Raw genomic sequence first — 20,000 nt, 5'->3', positions numbered from 1 at the left:
AGGAAGCTTTTGAGAAGACGTTTTGTCCTGCCTTTGATGTTCTGCAACGACCGATAAGAACAAACAAGAAGAGATGTCAAATGTTTTCTTTTACATTTATTTGCAACATTAAGTGTACTTGAAATCGTTTTGATTACTAAATGAAAATAGTTTATTTGTTCTCCACGACTGCAATTATGATAATTAAATTACTGCTATGTTGACGGTTCATATATCTTTCGCAGAGAATTTGTCTTCAAATTTACGTGAACCAAAACAACAACAAGGGATAAAAACTTATCTTATCATTGGAGTGAGACTTCGGCATTGATTCCAGTGAACAATTTGTTGATACTATACTGGTATTTATAAACCATGCAATTTTGCTTTACAAGCATGAAATGTGAAATAACAAAGCATTATGTGTTTACATTGAACTGCCTGGCAAGCGTATGACAGTCTTATTTTCTTTTTGGCCAAGCGCGCAAGTCTTTACACTATATCTCTAATTATTAAAAACTGAACTACGGATATCACTTTTCCAGCATTTTCATTGGCTCGCTGGTCACAGGTTATCAGCTCATATACCTGCACTACCAAATATGGTCAATGAACACAGCAGCAAATACACAGTTTTGGGGCTCCGAGAAAAAATGGCCAAATAAATTCAACATAAAAGAGTTGTGATGTTGGGGTTTTTAATAAAACAATTATTCTACTCCGGCTTGCTGGATATGAAATGATCATAACCAACTCGGTGCTACGTGCCTTGTTGGCTATATATATTATTTCATATCCAGCGCGCCCTCGTAGAATAATAATTGTTAAGTATCCAGCTTTGCCAGGTAACTTACCGAAAGTCTGCTTTTTATCAGCATGCAGTTGCACTAATTCTAGTTCTGGTTCTTCCAGCTTTTCGGTTGACCCTTAGCTGTGTGACAATGGAAGTAATTTTCGGTTGCATGTTTGACAAAATGCGTCTTCCATATTTTTGAAATTGTAAGACCACTCATTTTGTACTTTAATCCTGTGCCTCTAAAACTTCCCGGGTAGAACTCTGTTGAAACATCTCCCCCTCCGCTCAACCATCCGTGACCACATATCATTTCCAAATGGTTAAAAGTTCTTCATACACATTCATCTCAAGCCGCGGTCTGTTTCTTTTATATTTTCCCACAGCCTAGCTCACATCAAGAATGACAGGTCACGAATCGGGGTGCTCCAAATGGTTACGTGAGCGAGTGGAAATTCAAATGCGATTGATCATTCATTTTTTTCGGGGGGGAAACAGTTTAGTGATTTCGGTAGAATGTCTCAGGCCTATTTCTTGAAAGCCCAGAATACTGTTCTTCTAATACTCAATGTAACACCACTCATCCCCTCATCTGAAAGACTTAAATGTAAGATAAAACAAAAAGATTATTATTGCAAAGTTACTTGTCTTTGTTTCGAAGATACAGAGAGGATAGTAACACCCCAAATATGATGATAGAGTTCTGGGGATTTCAAGCAACATCTGTGTGACATCTTTCTAAGAGAGTGCTTATGTCAACTTGAGTAGCTCTGTATAATTTAGTGACAGGTCTACTTCATGGTCAGTTTTGCCTTTCAGGGTGGCTGGGGATGTCATAGCCGGTGTTATTACGAAGTGTCTAAATGCTAGACCTAAAACCAAAGAAAAAGGAATTAACATTATTTTGATGTACATTGAAGTTGAGAAGCAAGATGTAGTTCAGGTGAGTGGAAAATTACCAAATAATTGACTAAATAATTAATAATTAATACTGACTGTGAATCAATAATAAGAAATTGAAAGAGCCCAAATTTTGATGCCTTATTGTATAATGATGCATATTGAGAATGGCATTTGTAGCACCCCCTTAATTCTTAAGATGAACATCATTCCTTATCTTGTATGCCTCATTCCGCCAGTTAATGTAATTTAACAGAGTTAACAACAAGAGTGCTTGTTTGCCAGTTTTGGTGTGGTGGTTTTGTCAGGTTGGTGCATGCATGGTGATTCCCTGTGTAGCAGAAAAGGTGTGTTTTTGGAGCATTTTTAGCGGCTAATCCACCTTCCCTCACCTCCCTTTTTCCACTCTTTTAAATAATCAGTGTGATGGGGGCGTGTCTCTCATGTTCCACACTGTTTATACTAATTTTGTTCCTCGAAAACAAGTGCACACTTTCCATGCTGAAGACTTGGAACAAAGACTACATTTTCAGAATAGTGCAAAGTCATATTTTAAGATGACATGTTTGTAGCTGATGATTAGTTTTTAATGTTATGCCACTGTTACACGGTGAAACTTCTAGCTGAAACTTGTGTGCAACGGTCCTGCGAAACATGTTTCAGGAGGAATTGCACTGTGTATCATGGTTGGTTTATGAAACCATAGGCAGCCCAAGCTTGTGTCACTACAGACAGCCATTGAGAATTTAAATGCGAAATGCGTTATAAGACTTTGTATGGGAAATAAAGTACCGTCAATTATGAAGCCTAAAAAATGCACAATTTAACGTTCATTCAATAAAATGAATAAAAATGACTCACCTCTGATGTATTCTTGTGCCTTTTGGAGTTTATTTTACAGTTTCGGGAAGTCCGTGTTTTCAATGTTCTAAGACGAAGTCAAGGCTGCACACTAAGATTTTGACCGTTGTCAGCTCAGAGGCGGTTTGCGACTCGAAAATGCATCCCAGCCAAGATTTTTTCACGCAAAGCTAAAGCCACATCATTTGCGAACCTCCATGAATTAACTCCACCCGATGAGGTACAGTCATTTCATTTACAACACTTACCCCATCCCCACAGCGGCTTCTCGAACATAATTTGACCTCGGACCCAAGCTCCGTGTCCTGTGCGGTTATCAGCAGCTGTTAAATTCATCAGCTATTGTGGAATTGAAGCAGAAAATGTTCATTTCCAGCCAAGTGCGTGGGGATTTTTGATGACGAAACATTCATGGAGGTTCGCAAATGATGTGGCTTTAGCTTTGCGTGAAAAAATCTTGGCTGGGATGCATTTTCGAGTCGCAAACCGCCTCTGAGCTGACAACGGTCGAAATCTTAGTGTGCAGCTTTGACTTCGTCTTAGAACATTGAAAACACGGACTTCCCGAAACTGTAAAATAAACTCCAAAAGGCACAAGAATACATCAGAGGTGAGTCATTTTTATTCATTTTATTGAATGAACGTTAAATTGAGCATTTTTTAGGCTTCATAATCGACGGTATTTTATTTCCCATACAAAGTCTTATAACACGTTTAAATTCTCAACGGCTGTCTGTAGTGACACGAGCTTGGGCTGCCTATGGTGAAACTTTTTTGAATTTCCTATGCGAGACAAGTTTCATGAAAAGTAGAACCGCTTTCTACTTCTGCAACGGTAGCAGCAATTGCAGTGGTGGTAAAAACAGGAGTTTCACCATGCAACACCACTTTGTAAAACTGGTCTTGCTTGGTCTTGTTACGCTATGCTGCGTAAGCCAATCAGAAACCGGCTAAGGCCATGTAAACAACATTTCGAGACCAGTTTCAACATTCCCAAATGAGTTTTGACCTTTTATGTTACACGGTGCAACGCCTTAGCTGAAACTTTTTTTGCAGCCCTGATGCATGTAAGTTTCAGCTAAAAGTTTCAACGTTTAACAGCGGCTTTAGACAGTTTCTCACTCCAATTATGCAGCAGATCTAGGACAATCAAAAAATTTTTTTTTTAGAATCGTGGTGACTACATTTTTTTTCATGATTTTTACACATATTTCGTGGCATTTGTGATATCAAGTAAAGCCATGATTGTCACAGTTATGTATGCAATTTTAGCAATTGTGCTGAGAAACCTAATTTCGTTCATTGATTCATTCCTCCCGGAAAAATTAGAAGCCACAATTGACCAGCTCCCAACGCCAGTGGCTTCAATTAGCTCAGTTGGTTAGAGCGTCTCACTGGTATTGCAAGATCGTGGGTTCAAACCACGTTGCAGTCCTGAATTTTTCAGGCTTCTCAATGCAATTGCTAAAATTGTGTACGTAACTGCGAGGATCATACCTTTCTTGGTACTCGATTTCATATCCGCAGTTCAGTAATATGATTCATTTCATATATCATTCGTTCATTAGTGATATCATGGAATCAACTGTACTACTGTTTCATTTTTGTTTTTGCCTTTTCTGAATGCTCATATAGTCAAAGGGTTAATTAATTATTCCCAGGGAGCTATGGTCATTTTATACTATTTTTATTACTTAGGAGGAAGTTCTGAAAGGACTTGATAATAAACAACCAAAAATTGTTGCAGCCTGCACAAGTGTGCTTCGTCAGGCCATCAGGCAAGTTCAGAAACTTAAGGCAGCGTGACACAAACACAGTTACACATCTACAAAACCGCATCAAAGTCAATGCGGTTTTGAAATGTTTACACGAAAACGTTTTGGGAGTGTGTAAGTCATGCCAATCTTGTTCCCAGGCACACATCACAGACAGATGGAATGCAAATTTTGCACTAAAATAGTAACATATTCAAACCAATGTGGTTTTGCTGTTTACACAACTGATAAACCCTGTATCATTTTCAAAACGCTCCACTTTTGGCAACATTTTCAAGTCAACCCAGTTTCATTAACAGTCTTGATCAGTGTCATGTAAACAGAAGGTGTAACCACTTCGAAGTTGATGCAATTGCAAATGAAACCGTGTTCATGTGAACGCTGCCCAAGTCTTGAAATTAAAAGGGTCATTAATTTTGGTAATGATAAAACAGCTTGTTTCTGTCTGGTTTTTATATTAATTTTGAAAAAGATCAAACTTCTTTGTTTCTTGTCATGGGAAGTTTTGCAGTGAAATCAGAATGATGTGGTTGTAAATGCAGAATCATATAACCCTCTGACCCCAATTGATGGGTAAAATATTCTGGCGTTAGACAGAGTAAAATCCACAAGTGTCACTCTTAGGAGGTAAAGGGTTAACGAAAAGGTTAGAGCTACGTGGCTGGTAGCTTGTAATGTTTTTTTATAATCTTGGTTGATGATTGTCAAATTAATTTTATTGCTTTTTGTTTTCTTCTAAATAGTGAATTTGGTGGGAAAGTTTTCAGTCTGAAGCCTATCGTGAAGGTTCTTCCTAAACTGTTTGATCACAGTGATAAGACAGTTAGAGAAGAGGTGAGGTATATATTCAGGAGAAATCTGGCAGCTAATGCAATAATTTTTATGGAGGCTACATGTGCCTCATTCACATACCACGTGTTCCTATTTAATTTTTCCTGTAGTTTACATGCATTGCTTTTCGATGTATTATTATAATTTCTTTTTTAAACATTTTTTTGGGTGGCAATGATCAAAGTAATAATGTAACCATACATCCCATAACTGCACTTAAAACTTACAATGTAGAATATCAAGCCACATACATGCATTTTTGTTATCCAAACTGTATTAGTTATTGTACAAAAAGTGCATAAATTGAGTACAAATATTCCACGATATTGTACAGTAAGTTATTTGTACACTTGGTTATTGTACAGTAGAGAACCGATTTGACTAGTTTAGTTGCTGACGTTGCCCTGCATGCACAAATTTGTCACACAGTCTCGGTTGTTTACAATTCATTTGCTAAAAACCTAGTGCAAAAAGGTTGGATAATAAATAGCTCATTAGATGTTTTGGTGTGTAATATCGCTAAGTATTTATACCGTTGTTTGTATTTTGGCTCGCCCTAGCAGGCTCATCAAAATACAGGACAACTCGTAAAAAATACTCTGTGGTACTACACACCAAAACATCTACTAGTAAGATATATATTCACTGGTAAGTTTTTTCTCCCTTTTGTTGTTTTAAATTTTCCAGGCCAAAGCCCTTGCTATTGAAATATACAAATGGATTAGGGACATCCTTAAATCACAGCTACAAAATATAAAGCCAGTACAGGTCTGTGTCTGTAATGTAAGATTAAAATAAGATTGATCAGTTACATTTCACTGCTAAATTGCTTATTAAGAACCGAGAAGGTGATATTTTTTCCTTCCCATTCATCAGCGATGCAAATTCTTTTTTGAGTCAAGGCTTATATATTATTGATCGTAAAAACTGATTTTTATCTTTCATTTTTAGTAGTCATTGGATTTAGTAAAAATATACAAAAATGTCATTAAAATTGAAACATCTCTGAAAAATTAATACAGGTGTCTTGTTTGGCTCCTGTGTTTAATATTAATATCATAATTTTTTAAATTCTGAAGATCAATCTTGTAAACAAAATATATCTTGAGGATTTCCTCTGAATTGAAGCCAGACTTCGTTGAAGAAGGAAAAGAATAAGTGGCACTTTGTCATGGAAATTATTATTGGAAATGTACTCTTAAAAGCATTTCTGAGGGGAACTCAAACTGCAACTTGTAGTGTTAAATTTAAGGTTAATAAGCCTGCATCTCCATGTGTGGTTGAGAATGATAATAATTGGTCTCCAAAGGAACAACGGCACAACTTGCCTGGTACACCAGTAGAGAGACTCTCTCTTCAAACAACGGTAATTTGTGCTTTTGATGACCAGGTTTTCTTCGAGAATTCAGAAACTGGAATGTTTAGAACATGCCATAAGACTTTTTCTATTTGGATGACATCCTCCAGGGTATTCATTTCTTTGATCAGAGTAATTTTTTATTCTAAAAGTCTGCTAATGGCAGTGCAACTGTTACAATTTAATTGTTCTAGTTGAAGAATTAATGGTCAATACAAACTTTAAGGTACATGTATGTGATGTACCGTATTGAAAGAAAAAAAGGTTTTTTTCTCCAAGACTTCAGTTGTTAGGTGTGTAAAATATCAGCGCATTCAACAGGTTTTAAAACAGGTTGATTGTAAAGCAAGTGCTTTAGAAAAATATTGTTGCTTTTTAAAATTTCAATTGGAAGGCTGACAATACATGTAAGATATTGCAGTACTTAAATCCCTCTTGGTTAATTAATCTGCTTTATTGAGGATTAAGATGTGGTGTGTACATATTTAAAGTGCAATTTACATGTAATATTGTTCCTTTTTTACCAAGAAGAAATGGTACATTAAGTTTAAATATCCACTTTTTGTGCCACATTAAGTTGTCAACTTCTGTATGGTTTGAATTATGGTTCACTGTGTGATTGCAAGCATCCACTTGTTTTGTGGCAATAATAGTTAAAAGAATTGGAAGAAGCATGGGGAGAGCTTCCAGTGGCACCACCGACCCCTACCAGATTTACAAGAAGTCAGCAGGCAAAAATGGCCGAAGCTGGTCCTGTGATTTCTGCAAGCACTGCAGTTGGAGATGAGACCAGTGTGGATGGTGGTGTGTTTTTTTAGTTTGTTGAATTGCATTTCCTTAAAATGAACGATGATGTTCACTTAGGCATACATAGAAAAAGTCAGATACTCTTACAGTTTTAAGATAGTGACCCCCAATTTTTATTTCTGGAAAGTAATTAGCAGGCTCAGGGCTCGAAATTAAAAAAATCGTTTTGTTGCCTTTTGGCAACCAACTGGAGAAATATAGTCGCCAGATGCAAATTTTGAGTCGCCAGTTTATATTATCAAATACTGTTCGGGTTCCGCTTTTTGAAAGTGTTTGATATTGTCCGGTAAGGCGTGGGACACATTCATACAATAAGTACAAAAATACCAAAACAAGAAAATACATACTTCTACAAAACAATCTTGCCCAAACTTGAACAGTAAATACAAGTTTCAAGCCGCTATCTTTGTAGCTAACAGGAGCCAAACGCATTTGGCATCCTCTTCATTACCCAAGAGAGAAGTATGGAAATGTTTTAAATCTTTCCCGCTTACTAATTTATTCTCCATGCTGATATGCGTGTTCACTTAATTGGAACCACGCGAAAGTCAATCACTTCCATTCAGCGGTCTTTTTGCAAAATTCTGTGCCTGCATTTCCTGCGGTTCCAAGAGAGAAACTGTAATGGAGTCGCAGAAATATTGCGAACAGAAGTCTGTAAAGTTTGGAGGGAATGTGGCTTTTTAAATGTAATTTAGCCCATTCTTTTACAACGAACGCAAAGCAAGACAAGATAAGATGTTTATTTTAACTTAAATGCTTTATTGTACATTTAAATTATGCAAACTTCAGGTCACCAAAGTGGTGACTAAACGACAATTTTAGTCGCCAAGGAGAAAAAGTTAGTCGCATTGGCGACTGTATTGCTCGCAATTTCGAGACCTGAGGCTTAGACAAAACTCTGCAGAGTTAAAAAATGCTCTAGAACAGATTCAGAGCCACCTTAAAATTTTCCAATAGCCCATTTCCGAGTTGCTGTACAAATTCATAATGTGACATTTGTAGATGGCTCCTTCTTTGTCATGATGCCCTATTACGTCACATCAATAAGTGTGTCTTGTTAAGCAATTCTTGGTGTTTATATATGGTACCGTAACAAGCCATTACATGAAACAGTTGGGTAGAATGGTATAGTTTGTTGACACTGGTTTGACTCCCCTTACATTAATTTGTCATTAATCTCAATGGAGGGCTACCTTAACAGTCTTGTTGTGTTTTGACAGGTGTGGTTTCTCCTCAACAAGAAGCTATTGATCCCTATGACCTTATTGAGGCAGTTGAAATTCTTTCAAAACTTCCCAAGGACTTCTTTGAAAATTTGGTCAGTGCTTAGTGCTGTGGAATACTGTACATTCAATTTCTTTCACGGGAGGAAGATTTAGGCCTGTGAATTTACATGTGTGACTTAAAAGCCATTGACTCCTGAACTGCCCCACCCCCACCTCCCCCCCCCTTCCCCCCCCATTGACGAGTAAATTTGTCTGGCGTTAGAGTAAAATCTATTACGTCTCACTACTAGGAGTCAATGGGTTAATAAAGGTACTAATGATCGGTCACATTGGTTACATTTTCAAAGAACATTGCTTTTTGCTTCACAGTGATACCTGGAAAGTCCTGCTTGTAACATTAAACATGTCAATGTGCAGTGTTCTCACCCCCCCTCGCCCTTGCGGGATTCCCTACACAAAAAATAGAAATCGCGCATTAAAAGCCATGCACTGCGCCCAGGCGCACAAGGATGCTACGACCAAAACAGACAGTTAGCAGTCTCTTAATGGTTCCAGCGAATCCTCCAGCTCTTTGCTTTTTCAACTGAATGAAAACAGTTAATGTTTATCAAAGAGACAAGTAAATTCCCACCCATTCCACAGATCAGTGGTTTTCGTAGTACAGCTGTAGCAAGCAAAGATCAAAAAGCTATATCATTGAAGAAAGACCTTGTTTGTCAGAGTGAATGCAAGTCGAAATACCCATGGCTTGCCATATGATACCGACAAAAAGATCACAACCTGTAAGATCTGTCTCTAGGCAAACAAATCAAATGCACTTGTCGAAGGGCCACCATTGCAAGAGTTGCAATTTGATTGTTCCTTGGTGAAATGGACAGAGAAATCACAAAGGATTTTTTTTCACCCTAGTCATGGATTGCAAATAACTTTGTCCCGCTTCATACATGTAAGCTCCTTTAAGGACCCTATTTTTTAGTAAAGGAGGCCTGCAGGGACTCCCTAAGACAAAATCCTGGTGAGAACACTGAATGTGGTATATGTGGTACTAGTTAAAAGGTTTCCTTGGGTAAAAATTTTTCAAACTATAGTTTGTTTTTACTTTCCTTTGCTTCAAATTATGATAATGTCAATAAGACAAAGGAAAGTAAAAACAAGGTACCCTAGTCTGAAAAATGTTTAACCAAGGAAATTTTTAACTACAACATATACAAGTAAAATATGTCTTCTAGTTATGTACTTGACTGTATTAAGAGTTTTTCTTTATGATGGATTTGATATACAGGAGAATAAGAAATGGCAGTTAAGGAAACAAGCTCTGGAAGCACTTGAGAAGCTAGCATCAAGTCCTAAACTGGAAGGTGGCCAGTATGGAGAACTTGTTGGGGCATTGAAAAAGGTATGTGTGTGCATTTTCTGATACCTACATGAAAGTTCTTTACTCCCAAGAATATATTTAAACATGATTCACAGATCCTGACTCAAATTTGTTCAAGAAATGCAAATGGTTGTTATAGTTATAATTTACTTCCCTAGCATTCTAACAAGTTTGTAGAGTCTCAAAGTAACAATTAAATAATAACATGCATGTAAGCTGTTTCACAAAATTATTTTGAATTCATGTACTGATGGCAGTTATGGAACAAGAACAAAGAAAATTGGTTGAACGGCTTTCTGATAGTTATTTGAAATATGAGACTGAGTTTTCATTACTCAAACTACAGCTGTTTTCTAAGTAGTTGCACTGATTGTTAAAGTGCTACTATGATAAAAAAATCACTTCCTTTTCAGTGTTCTCCCCAGGTATTTCAGGCCAGGCGGGCCGCCTGGCTTGATTCGTTGAAAAATCGTTGCCGCCTGTCTTAAAACAAGTGACCTTACGTAGTTTAACATCTAAAACTGGGATCCTGTCCATAATTAAAAAAAGAAAAACACTCAATAAAGATACTGAAGCATTGTCTAGTGTTTTCTCAATGTGTTTTCTCGCAATTGATAAGGTTTCAGCCCATTTACCCTTCCATGAAAGGTGATGAAACTTGTCATCCGCTCGTTTCGTTGAACGGCAGCCGTCTTTCAGTTTGCCGTAAATTCAAGGGCACTTTACGGATATTACATGGAATACTAAACTCAATTCCCACGTGCGTGGAAGGTTGTCAAAAAATGGCGGCTTCGACAAACTCAGGATCCTCTGAACAGAAACGAAAAGCTAGTCAAAGTAAATTAAGTTCTTTTTTCACCCTGGAAAAGAGATATAAGAGTGTAAGTAATTTGGATGAAGAAGTCCAGCCTCGGGAAACAACACAAGGTCCGTCAACATCCACAGATTCCAAACACCGAAAATCAGGGTTTGATCCAACGTGGCTGAAGGACTTCCCTTGGCTTCTTAAGACTAACGAAGATGATAATACTAAATAGTGGTAGTGGTATGTTGTGCAAGTTGTGTAGAAAACACAATCAAAGGGCCCAAAGAGTAAGGCAAGGATGTGCTGTTTGGGTGGATGTTCCATGTTTTTAAGTTTTATGTTTTCCTAGACAGCATGACAATTCGCTTTTGCTATTTTTGTAAGTCTTAATTTTGTATGGTAGATTAAGCTTCCGACAGAACGCCCCCTGGCCTTCCCAAAATCCTGGGGAGAACACTGCTTTTTTTCATCAGATTTTGAAAGTGTGATTGCTTAACACGTGACTGGCAAAATTTTGAGCTTTGATTCTTACCCAAAGGCTGTTGTTCACTTTGAGTGTATAAATTAAAGTTTTGGATTTCACAGTCAGCCATTACTCGTGTTCAAAACTCACCGATTGGACCTCAAAGAATTGGATCTAGGGAAAAGTGACGTCACTGACTCACAGCTTAAAATCTCCAACAGCATGTAAACTCAGCTTATTATATGTGCAAACATGAGTTTAAAGTCTGAAACCCGGTAACTCTTGTGCTGCATATTAATTCAACTGCGTACACATGCATTGCATTCTAACTACATTCTGTATTGTCATGAGTCTTTGATGTCATGTTCTCCCCGACCCAGCTCTCTCAAGATTTTAAAGTTAGTAATGGCGGACCATTATTTTAAATTGGGAAAATGCTAGTTAAAATTAACTGGTATCTTTTAAAATCAAGGCTTAAAACGTAGGTCACTTACTGTCTGGTAACGTAGTTTTGGAATCCAAAGAAAAATGAAAATTGATTTTTTGGTCATAGTAGCACTTTAAGCGTGCCTCTTTTAGGATGCTGGGGAAAAGCGTCATTCCAAGTATTGCTTCGTCTGTGGTGCTCAGATAAACTTTTTGTTGAATGTTCCTCAGCAACTTTCTTTCCTTTTTCTTCTTTACTTCAGATTATTTCCAAGGATGCCAATGTTGTTGTGGTAACTTTAGCTGCAAAGTGTGTCGGTCTTCTAGCCACAGGATTACGCAAAAAGTTCTCTCAGTACGCGCCCCTCGTCACAACACCAATACTGGAGAAATTTAAAGAGAAGAAAGCAAATGTTTTAGCAGCACTGAGAGAGGCTATTGATGCCATTTTTCATACAGTAAATATCCACTTTATTTGTAGAATGTTACATTTTGATAAAATGTAGTGTGTTTAGTGAGCACTCAAATGGGAGGAAATGGGATGGGAGGGCAAGTACTCGAGATGGGAGGGGACTAAGAGAGAAGGGAAGGAAGCTACATGCTAAGGAAATGTGTTTATTGTTAGAGACTCGACTAGTTTGTGGTATTTCAATGACTTCATTAGGTTTTATACTTTTAAATTAATTTTTTGCTTTTTGAACGATAGACCAACTTATCAGCAATGCAAGAAGACTTACTAGCAGCCCTGGAAAGCAAGAACCCTTCTGTAAAGGAAGAAACTGTTAGATTTCTTACTCGGTGTTTTTGCAAGAGTACACCTGCAGCCCTCCCCAAGACATTTTTGAAGCCTATTTGTGGCAGTCTTCTGAAGGTGAGGAGTTTTGTAAGAGCAGTTCAGCCACTGTGATAAAAGTTTTTGTTTTGGCTGGCTTAGGAATGAATAAAGCAGAAAGTGTTCTTCTCACACACAGCTGGGAGAATGGGGTCCAGTGTTTGGGGAGGAAGGGGGTGGGGGGGGGTCCTTCAGGTTACATGGTTTGTTGGCAGCACAGCTTTTTTTGCCATTGCATGACCTGCCCTCCTACCCATCCTTCATGAGTCTTTCAAGTGCAGCTTCCACTCAATGTGTGCTTGGCTTGGCTCCCAGTTGTGTGTGAGAAATTAAATTAACAACTGTATTGCTAAATGGAAGATGGGTCCCTGGGATGTGAACACAGTCGCTCTGGGCACTTGTCATACTGGAAAGTAACTAGTGGAAGTTTGGAGGGGGAAGTAGGCAGACTAAACATGCGCTCACTTTGATCGACATCCAAAATTCAGCTGCCAATCACCACTTTCTCAAGCAGTGATTTTCACCAGCAGCTGGTGCTCAGCAACATCCCTGAAGGCCTGAGGCTCTGAATTGCCTATAATTTGGGGCATGTAATGAGTTAATCTCACTGCCAAGCTTATCACTTATAGACAAGCTTGGGAACTGGTACCTTAAAAGTTAGCAGAAAGGGGCCTGTTGTGATCCAGGCACGACAGGGTGGCAACCCTGGTAACCCACAAGCAGAAACCACTCAACTTCTCTGGTGCTTGAAATAACGGAGGTTTCTATTAAGTGACTTACCAGACTCATGTCAGCTTGTGCTGTAGAGATTCTAGGACCATCTGCCCAATTCTTGAATCAAGTGGTCAGGTATGCCCTTACGTGCTGCCACTGTGGCAGCTCCTATGTGAAAACTGTTTGTTGAGGGCCTTGCGCACGATGTTGCTTATCACTGTGATATTCTATGATTTACTCAAGTTTGGTTATGTTTTATTGTCCACAGATGCCCACTTAGTTTGTGATTAGTCCAAATGTGTGTTGACAGAAGACAAAACTTTTGGTATTTTCAAGCTAAAGGCACATTAATTTTACCAGCGCGAAGGGAGACTTAAATTAATTTTTAAAAACACTCACAAATCCGCACTTACGGCGTAACAAACAAGTTGATCGTGCCTTTCGTGCCCTTTGAACAGGGAATCCAAATATCGTGCATTTCGTGCCTTGTTCTCGTTCACCGATCGTGCCTATGGAGTCTTGTTATCGTTCCATGATTTCGTGCTTTTCGTGCCTTCGTTTGTACATCGTTCCTTTCGTGCCTTAATTTGCCTATTTCATACATCGAGCCCTTTATCGTTCCTTTTGTGCCCAGATTTTTCGCGCGAAAGCCGTCGCGTTTATAACATTTGCTGTAACTCCCATTTGATGTCAAAAAAAAAAAAAAGACAAAAATAAAAGTAATGAATGGAAAATCATGTCTCAGTATTTTCTTTTGGTAATCCCATTGAACAGTTATACAATCTGCGTTTCCTTGCACGACGCCGCAAATGCAGTAAGTACTCGTAGTATAAAAGGATGAACACTGTCAAACAGAAAGAGTTGCCGCAAGATCAACAAGTTTGCACGAGGTGAGTTTTGTCCCTGTCTTCGCTTTAAAAGAAAACTTCTCACTTACTTTGCTTAACTATTTGCTAAACTTCATTTAATATGATAAAGATGAGCTGAGATTGTTTCTGCAAAGCAACTTTTGGAAAGCCAATTTAGCTCTTATCGGAAATTTAATCTCGGCTGCAACAGGCAATCAAAATTATGGTTGGATTGTTAAAATCTTTTCTCGCAAACCTCGATTGGCATTTAGTGTGCTTTCGATTGGGAAATCCGGATTTAGATCTTGAAATCCGGATCTTTTGACGTCTTTAATCTACAGAACGGTCGATTTGTAAATTATGGCGGATTCTCGGGTAACTCAACGATCAATTCGCCCGACACTTGATATAATGATATCGCTGGCAATAATTCAGACAAAGAAACAAGAGGTCCAATGGTAAACAAACAGCCCAACAGAACACAATTTTCATGAATGTCTTCTCGAACGTTTCTTGTATCAGCCCGGTTCCGGTTTTGGGCGCGATTGAGTATTTCTTTGGTCACGTAAGCCTGCGAGCGCAGGTTATGGTCACGTGGGCACGAAAGGATCGGGCACGATGGGCACGACAGCTGAGAACGATAAGGCACTATTTGCTCTTAAGGAACGAAAAATGGAACGCATTTGACGAAGTGGGAACGATAGGAACGATAAGAACGGGAACGAAAGGCATCATTTAGACCACAAAGATGAATTTTTTGGGTGGTAAGTCAGCGTGACATTGTAAACAAGACCTTTTATCTTTAACCCTGCTTTAAAGAGAAAAGAACTGACTCATAACGGTAAACACGATCTATGTGCGTGGATTTTTTGCCACGATCTTCGTCTGTTTTTCTTTTAATACGAAAATTAAGAGGATTAAGTCCGGAGCGTTTTTCACTAAGCAGAGAGAAATTTTTGAACCTGGCTTTTTGCGGACTCTGATCTCGATTGCCCGGGTGCTCGGCAATAAACAACCATCATTTACAGATTGCACATACTTTCTACAACATTTTCCCAAAATTTTACGACCCTAACCTTATTATAAGCGCCAAAATTGAGAGTTTTCTAATGTCACTTAAAATGTTACGCGAGTGGTAACCAACATCATGCGCAAGGCCTGAGAAATTTGCCTGGAACTCCAGCAAATGCTGGAACTTGGTGAAGCCACTGAGTGTTGACAGAGCATGAGAGAGGGGTTGCCCATTTTGACCTAAAGATGAGTCTGTGGCCCATTGCCTCTCAACGAAAGATAACCCAACAAGGGGTGAACTACATACTTAGAGAGGGTGAGAGAGGCCCCTTTGTGAAAGGGGTCAGTCTTAGAGGCCTTGATAGTGACCTGCACACAGGAGGAACTTGAATCAACAGCAATATCATTGACCCCTAAATGGACAGAAGGGAATAGCTGGCCAAGGAAGGAACGGTGAACTCAGCTAAACAACAAAACCCTAAGTCTGTATCTCATGGTACAAGCAGCCCAAAGCATGCAATGCTCAGGATGCTGCAGACTCTAATGAATTCCAAGTGACTAGCATGAGATCACTAATTGAGAGGTGATTGGATGCAGGTAAACCTTGGGTTTGCTTGATGCCTCTGATTTTGCACTGCAAGTGCATGCAGTCCTGAAGTGGGTCTGAAAAGCCCTGTTTAATGCGAAGAGCCCTTACGCCAGATAAATAAGCCTTGATGCAGGAATGCCGAGCTGTATTGGCTAGATAAGCTGCAAAAAGGCAAAGCGTCCATTCATCTGTGGGGCAAGGAGAGCCGAAAGGGTGAATCTTGCCGAGTTGCTAGCAAGATGACAGGAACTGTGACTGAGCTGTAGCATATGAAACAGTGAGTTGAAGGATCCAGGCCATGGGTAAACATGTGAGGCGTGAAGTCCAGTAGGAAGTGCAGGGGAATTGGAGTAGGGTGATGATGTGCTGCTGGGGCCAATCAGTAAAACTCCTGCCAATGAAAATGAAAAAGGGCATCAGCAACTGATTTAGAGATCCCTGAAACATGTAAGACAGAAAAGGAGAAACTGTTTCGGGCAGCAGACATCAACAGGTTGTGTTGTAAAGTACGCAAGGTTTTAGAATGTGCAGAACACTGTCATTATCGGAGCGAAAGAGAACATGCTGTCTACAACACTGCTGACGCCAAGCATGTGCAGCAACAACAATCAGGAAAAGTTCCTTGAAAGCAATGGATTGCCTCTTGACCAGGTACGGGAGAACCACTGACCATCTAGATGTGCACCGAAATCAAAGGAACCAGCTGCATCAGAGGATAGTTCAATGCCGGGTGCAGCTGTGAGGCAAAACATTATCTTTATTCTGTAAAATTGAAAAAAAAAAAAAGGTATACACGTCAGTTTCTGTAAGCGATTGTAAGAAGTTCTTCAAATGGTGAGCTAAGATGTTGTCGAAAACCCTCTGAGTCACTGAAAATTCAGGAGCTCCCCGTTATTTTGCCTCTGGACCCCAGTGGGGCAGGTAGCAAAGTTACCTGCTATGTGTTTGTTTCCTTCTGTTAAAAAAATTGACAAGAACCCTGAACTACATTTGTTGGGATGCAAAGGTAAACCTAGTTGTAAGCTGACAGAAATGACAGTATTAAGCTGAGCTATGAAGCCACTCTGTTGGGAGCAGGTCAGTTTGTTGGGCTCATTCGTTCCTGAGAAAGGACTAATGAATAAAAAAAATGTTCATTTGAAGTGCAGGTTATAGCACATTTGGCAGAGCCGCTCCAGCATTGAAATCGCTTGGAACCCACCATAATTTTTTTAGGTGTCTTTAAGAGACAATTTTTCAAATTGTTCAGATAAGGGTGGGGATCACATCTACAATCGTGGACATTTCAAATGGAAAATGGAGACCACCCCCTGCTCACACTTTCAAGCAACTAAAGCCATGCATTGAGAAGTTGACTGAGAAACGTTTCCAAAGGTGTGCCAAGTTGGTGACGTGCTCAAGTAAATTTATACACACTGAATTGGTGCTGCCGGGAGATCAGAACATGGAACCAGCGATTGCTCAGTGGCCAAGCTTCATTTAATAACAGCTTGAATAACCGTAGCAATGAATCCAGGGATGGTTGGGATGCAAACGGAGCTGGTGGACAAGTATCCGACAAACTGATCAAAGAAGCACTTATCAACGTCCATGTAGACGATAGAGCCGATGCAGCGGGAGCTTCAGTATTGAGCAAGGGGGTTGATTGACTTTGAGAAAACAATTATAGGCATATTCTGAATGATTGCTAAAAATCCTGCTGGATTCCAGGGTCCAATTGGTTACGAAAACGCCACTTGTCGCATCAGCTTGAGATTAACCTTGCCTAAATTACATTTAAGCTCAGTTAACCAACTTCCTTACCTTAGTGGAAGTTAGGTGCCCAGTTTCAAAAGGCTGAGGAAATGTACTGTATGTTCTTATTGCAGAGGATGGACGACACATCTGGGCCTGTCAGAGACGCAACTGCTGAAGCTTTGGGTACACTGTTGAAGGTTATGGGGGAAAGACCTCTGAACCCTTACGTTGAGCAGCTTGACAAGATTAAAATGGATAAGGCAAGTTGTTTTTTTGTTGTAATCGATGAACTTAATATTCTTGGAGGTATCATGCACTGCTAAGGTACAGGTTCTATAGAAAATCACCTCAAATGAATACATTAAACCAAGTCCAGATTGGAGAGAGTTTTAAATTTAACCCATAACATTGGGTCACCCTTGATTTAATGACTGAGCTTACAGGGTCAGATTGGAGCAGTTTGTAGGTTTTTCATGACTGACTTTACATGAATTTGATAATGTACAAGTGGGTCACAGAGTTAACCTTTTATTCTCTATTTTCACCAATCCCATAATACATTTCATTTTGGGGGGTTATTTGCGTTAAAACAATGGATGTCCAGATCGCTGAAGTGTAATACAATCTCAAGAGTATTTAAAAATTATTATTTTTTTTGTGCAAAGAACACCCCAAAACGTATGGCATTATGGGATAGGGGAATAGTGAAATGATACAGTTCAATTGCACTGATGGCTCTTTCTTTTGTCCTGAAGGTAAAAGAATGTGCTGAGAAGGCAGAAATCAGCACTGCTCCTGGGATGTCAGTAGGTGCTGCTGCCAAACCTGCTGCTGCTGGGGTAACAAGTACAGATGGAGCAAAGAAAGAGGCAGCAGCTAAAAAAGCAGTGCAGAAACAGCCTAAGTCAACTGCCAAACCTGGAGAGTCTGCTAAACCAACTTCTGCTGGAGTAGTAAGTACACTTTAATGGAGGGGACACCTCAAATGCCCTAGAACACCCCAGTCGATGATAAAATTAATGTGGCGGTAGACACACTGACAGTAAAATCTGTTAAAATGGTATTACGACCAAAAAAACAATTCTTTTTTTTCTTTGGATTTCAAAACTATGTTAATTAAACACTAACTGACCCAAGATTTAAGTTCTGATTTTAAAAAGACACCTGTTTATTTTAACTGGAATTTTCTTATTTATTGGTCCGCCATTACTAACTTTAAAATCTTGAGAGAGTTTGGTCGAGGAGAAAATGACGTCAAAGATTCACTAGGTTAAGACTTGAATGTGTGTGTACGTGGCTGAATTAACATGCAGCACGGGAGTTTCGGGCTTTCAGACTTTTAAATCCGTGTTTTGCATAATAATAAATTGCGTTTATACCCTGAAATTTTAAGCTAGTGAGTAAATGACGTCATTTTCTCTAGATCCAACACTCTGAGTTCCAATCGGTCAGTTTTGAACGTGAGTAATGGCAGAGCGTGAATTCCAAAACTTACACTCAAAATAAACAGCCTTGGATAAAACTCAAAGCTCAAAAATTTGCCAGTTAGGTGTTAAGCGAACAGGCTTTTAAAATCTGAAGAAAAAAAGGAAATGATTTTTTGATCATAGTACCACTTTAAGTCCCACTCCCAGGTGTCAATGGGTTAAATAGACTTATTTGATCATAATCAAAACAGCAATAACTTGTTTGCTGTACTAAAGTAGCGTCACGTTTTGATTATTGTACATGGTATCATCATGATTGTTGTAGCCAGGAACCAAGCCCTCCATCTTCTTTATCGAATGTACATGGTGTTTCTTCTGCACAAGAATCATTGAAGGAGACCAAAAACGTTTATAGGGGAAAGCATGGGAACCAGGAAAAAAAAAAATTGGCAAGCATGCAAACACCTGCAATTTGTTCATACATAATGCAGGTGCAGGAAATTTTGAAGTAACTAAGGCATTTTTGCTCCATCATGCCTTTAAAATTAAAGACCTCATTTTTGAGTTGAAACAATTTCATACATTGTAGGCTCCAAAGAAAAAGGCATCCTCATCAACATCTTCTGGAGCTGGAAAACCTTCAAAAGGAAAGAAGAAAGGTGCTTCTGTAAGTGGTTATGACAACGAGGAGCCAACAGAATCAGAAATGACGGTGAGTAATAAATTATAAAACCCAAAGTTTTTAATGCACTCATTGTGCAGTGAATTATTTTTCTCAGTTTTCTAACCTCTTTTTTTTTAGAAATTAGTGATGGTATTTTTCTCAAACACGTAAGAAAGCAACCTATACTGTACCATTTCTTTTGCAAGCCTTTTAAGACCTAGTGTAGCATGAAGGGTTTCTTTGCACAGCTGAGCATTTTCATTCATAAATTCCCTTTTAGCCGGAAGAAGTAGATGCTAAAGCGGCAGAGTTGATTTCTGAAGCTGTTTTAAAGCAGCTTGCAGATTCCAATTGGAAAGAAAGGCTGGCTGGTATAGAGGCCTTAAGCGAGGTATGTAGTATTGTTTTTCAATTATATCTTTCAGACAGTATGGATTCTTTGATTTGTGTATTGAGTAGGCTGTATTCATACTTCAAGGAGTGTTTAATTCCTTGCAATTTGATTAAAGTATATACTTATAATAAATACCTTGCTGACCTCCATTATTGGTCCTTACCGTACTGTAAGTTACAGACT

At 38.9% G+C, this 20,000-nt stretch overlaps 1 protein-coding gene across 1 annotated transcript in view; it reads left to right on the top strand.

Annotated features, from left to right (window-relative positions):
* The window catches only part of LOC138059003 (cytoskeleton-associated protein 5-like), an 80,857-nt gene that overhangs the window by 1,269 nt on the left and 59,588 nt on the right, over positions 1-20,000 (top strand). Inside the window, exons 3-15 of the mRNA XM_068904489.1 lie at positions 1,592-1,715; positions 4,232-4,311; positions 5,052-5,142; positions 5,827-5,907; positions 7,150-7,300; positions 8,527-8,624; positions 9,815-9,928; positions 11,865-12,059; positions 12,308-12,472; positions 17,464-17,592; positions 18,088-18,285; positions 19,349-19,471; positions 19,704-19,814. Of these exons, the coding sequence (XP_068760590.1) occupies positions 1,592-1,715; positions 4,232-4,311; positions 5,052-5,142; positions 5,827-5,907; positions 7,150-7,300; positions 8,527-8,624; positions 9,815-9,928; positions 11,865-12,059; positions 12,308-12,472; positions 17,464-17,592; positions 18,088-18,285; positions 19,349-19,471; positions 19,704-19,814 (1,660 nt within the window). The remainder of the gene's footprint in view (positions 1-1,591; positions 1,716-4,231; positions 4,312-5,051; positions 5,143-5,826; positions 5,908-7,149; positions 7,301-8,526; positions 8,625-9,814; positions 9,929-11,864; positions 12,060-12,307; positions 12,473-17,463; positions 17,593-18,087; positions 18,286-19,348; positions 19,472-19,703; positions 19,815-20,000) is intronic.

This window comes from Montipora capricornis, chromosome 8 (assembly GCF_036669925.1).
Source record: "Montipora capricornis isolate CH-2021 chromosome 8, ASM3666992v2, whole genome shotgun sequence".
Classification (NCBI taxonomy): Eukaryota; Metazoa; Cnidaria; class Anthozoa; order Scleractinia; family Acroporidae; genus Montipora; species Montipora capricornis.
Note: the sequence above shows the minus strand (reverse complement) of the source record. Positions and strands in the feature narration are given on the sequence as shown.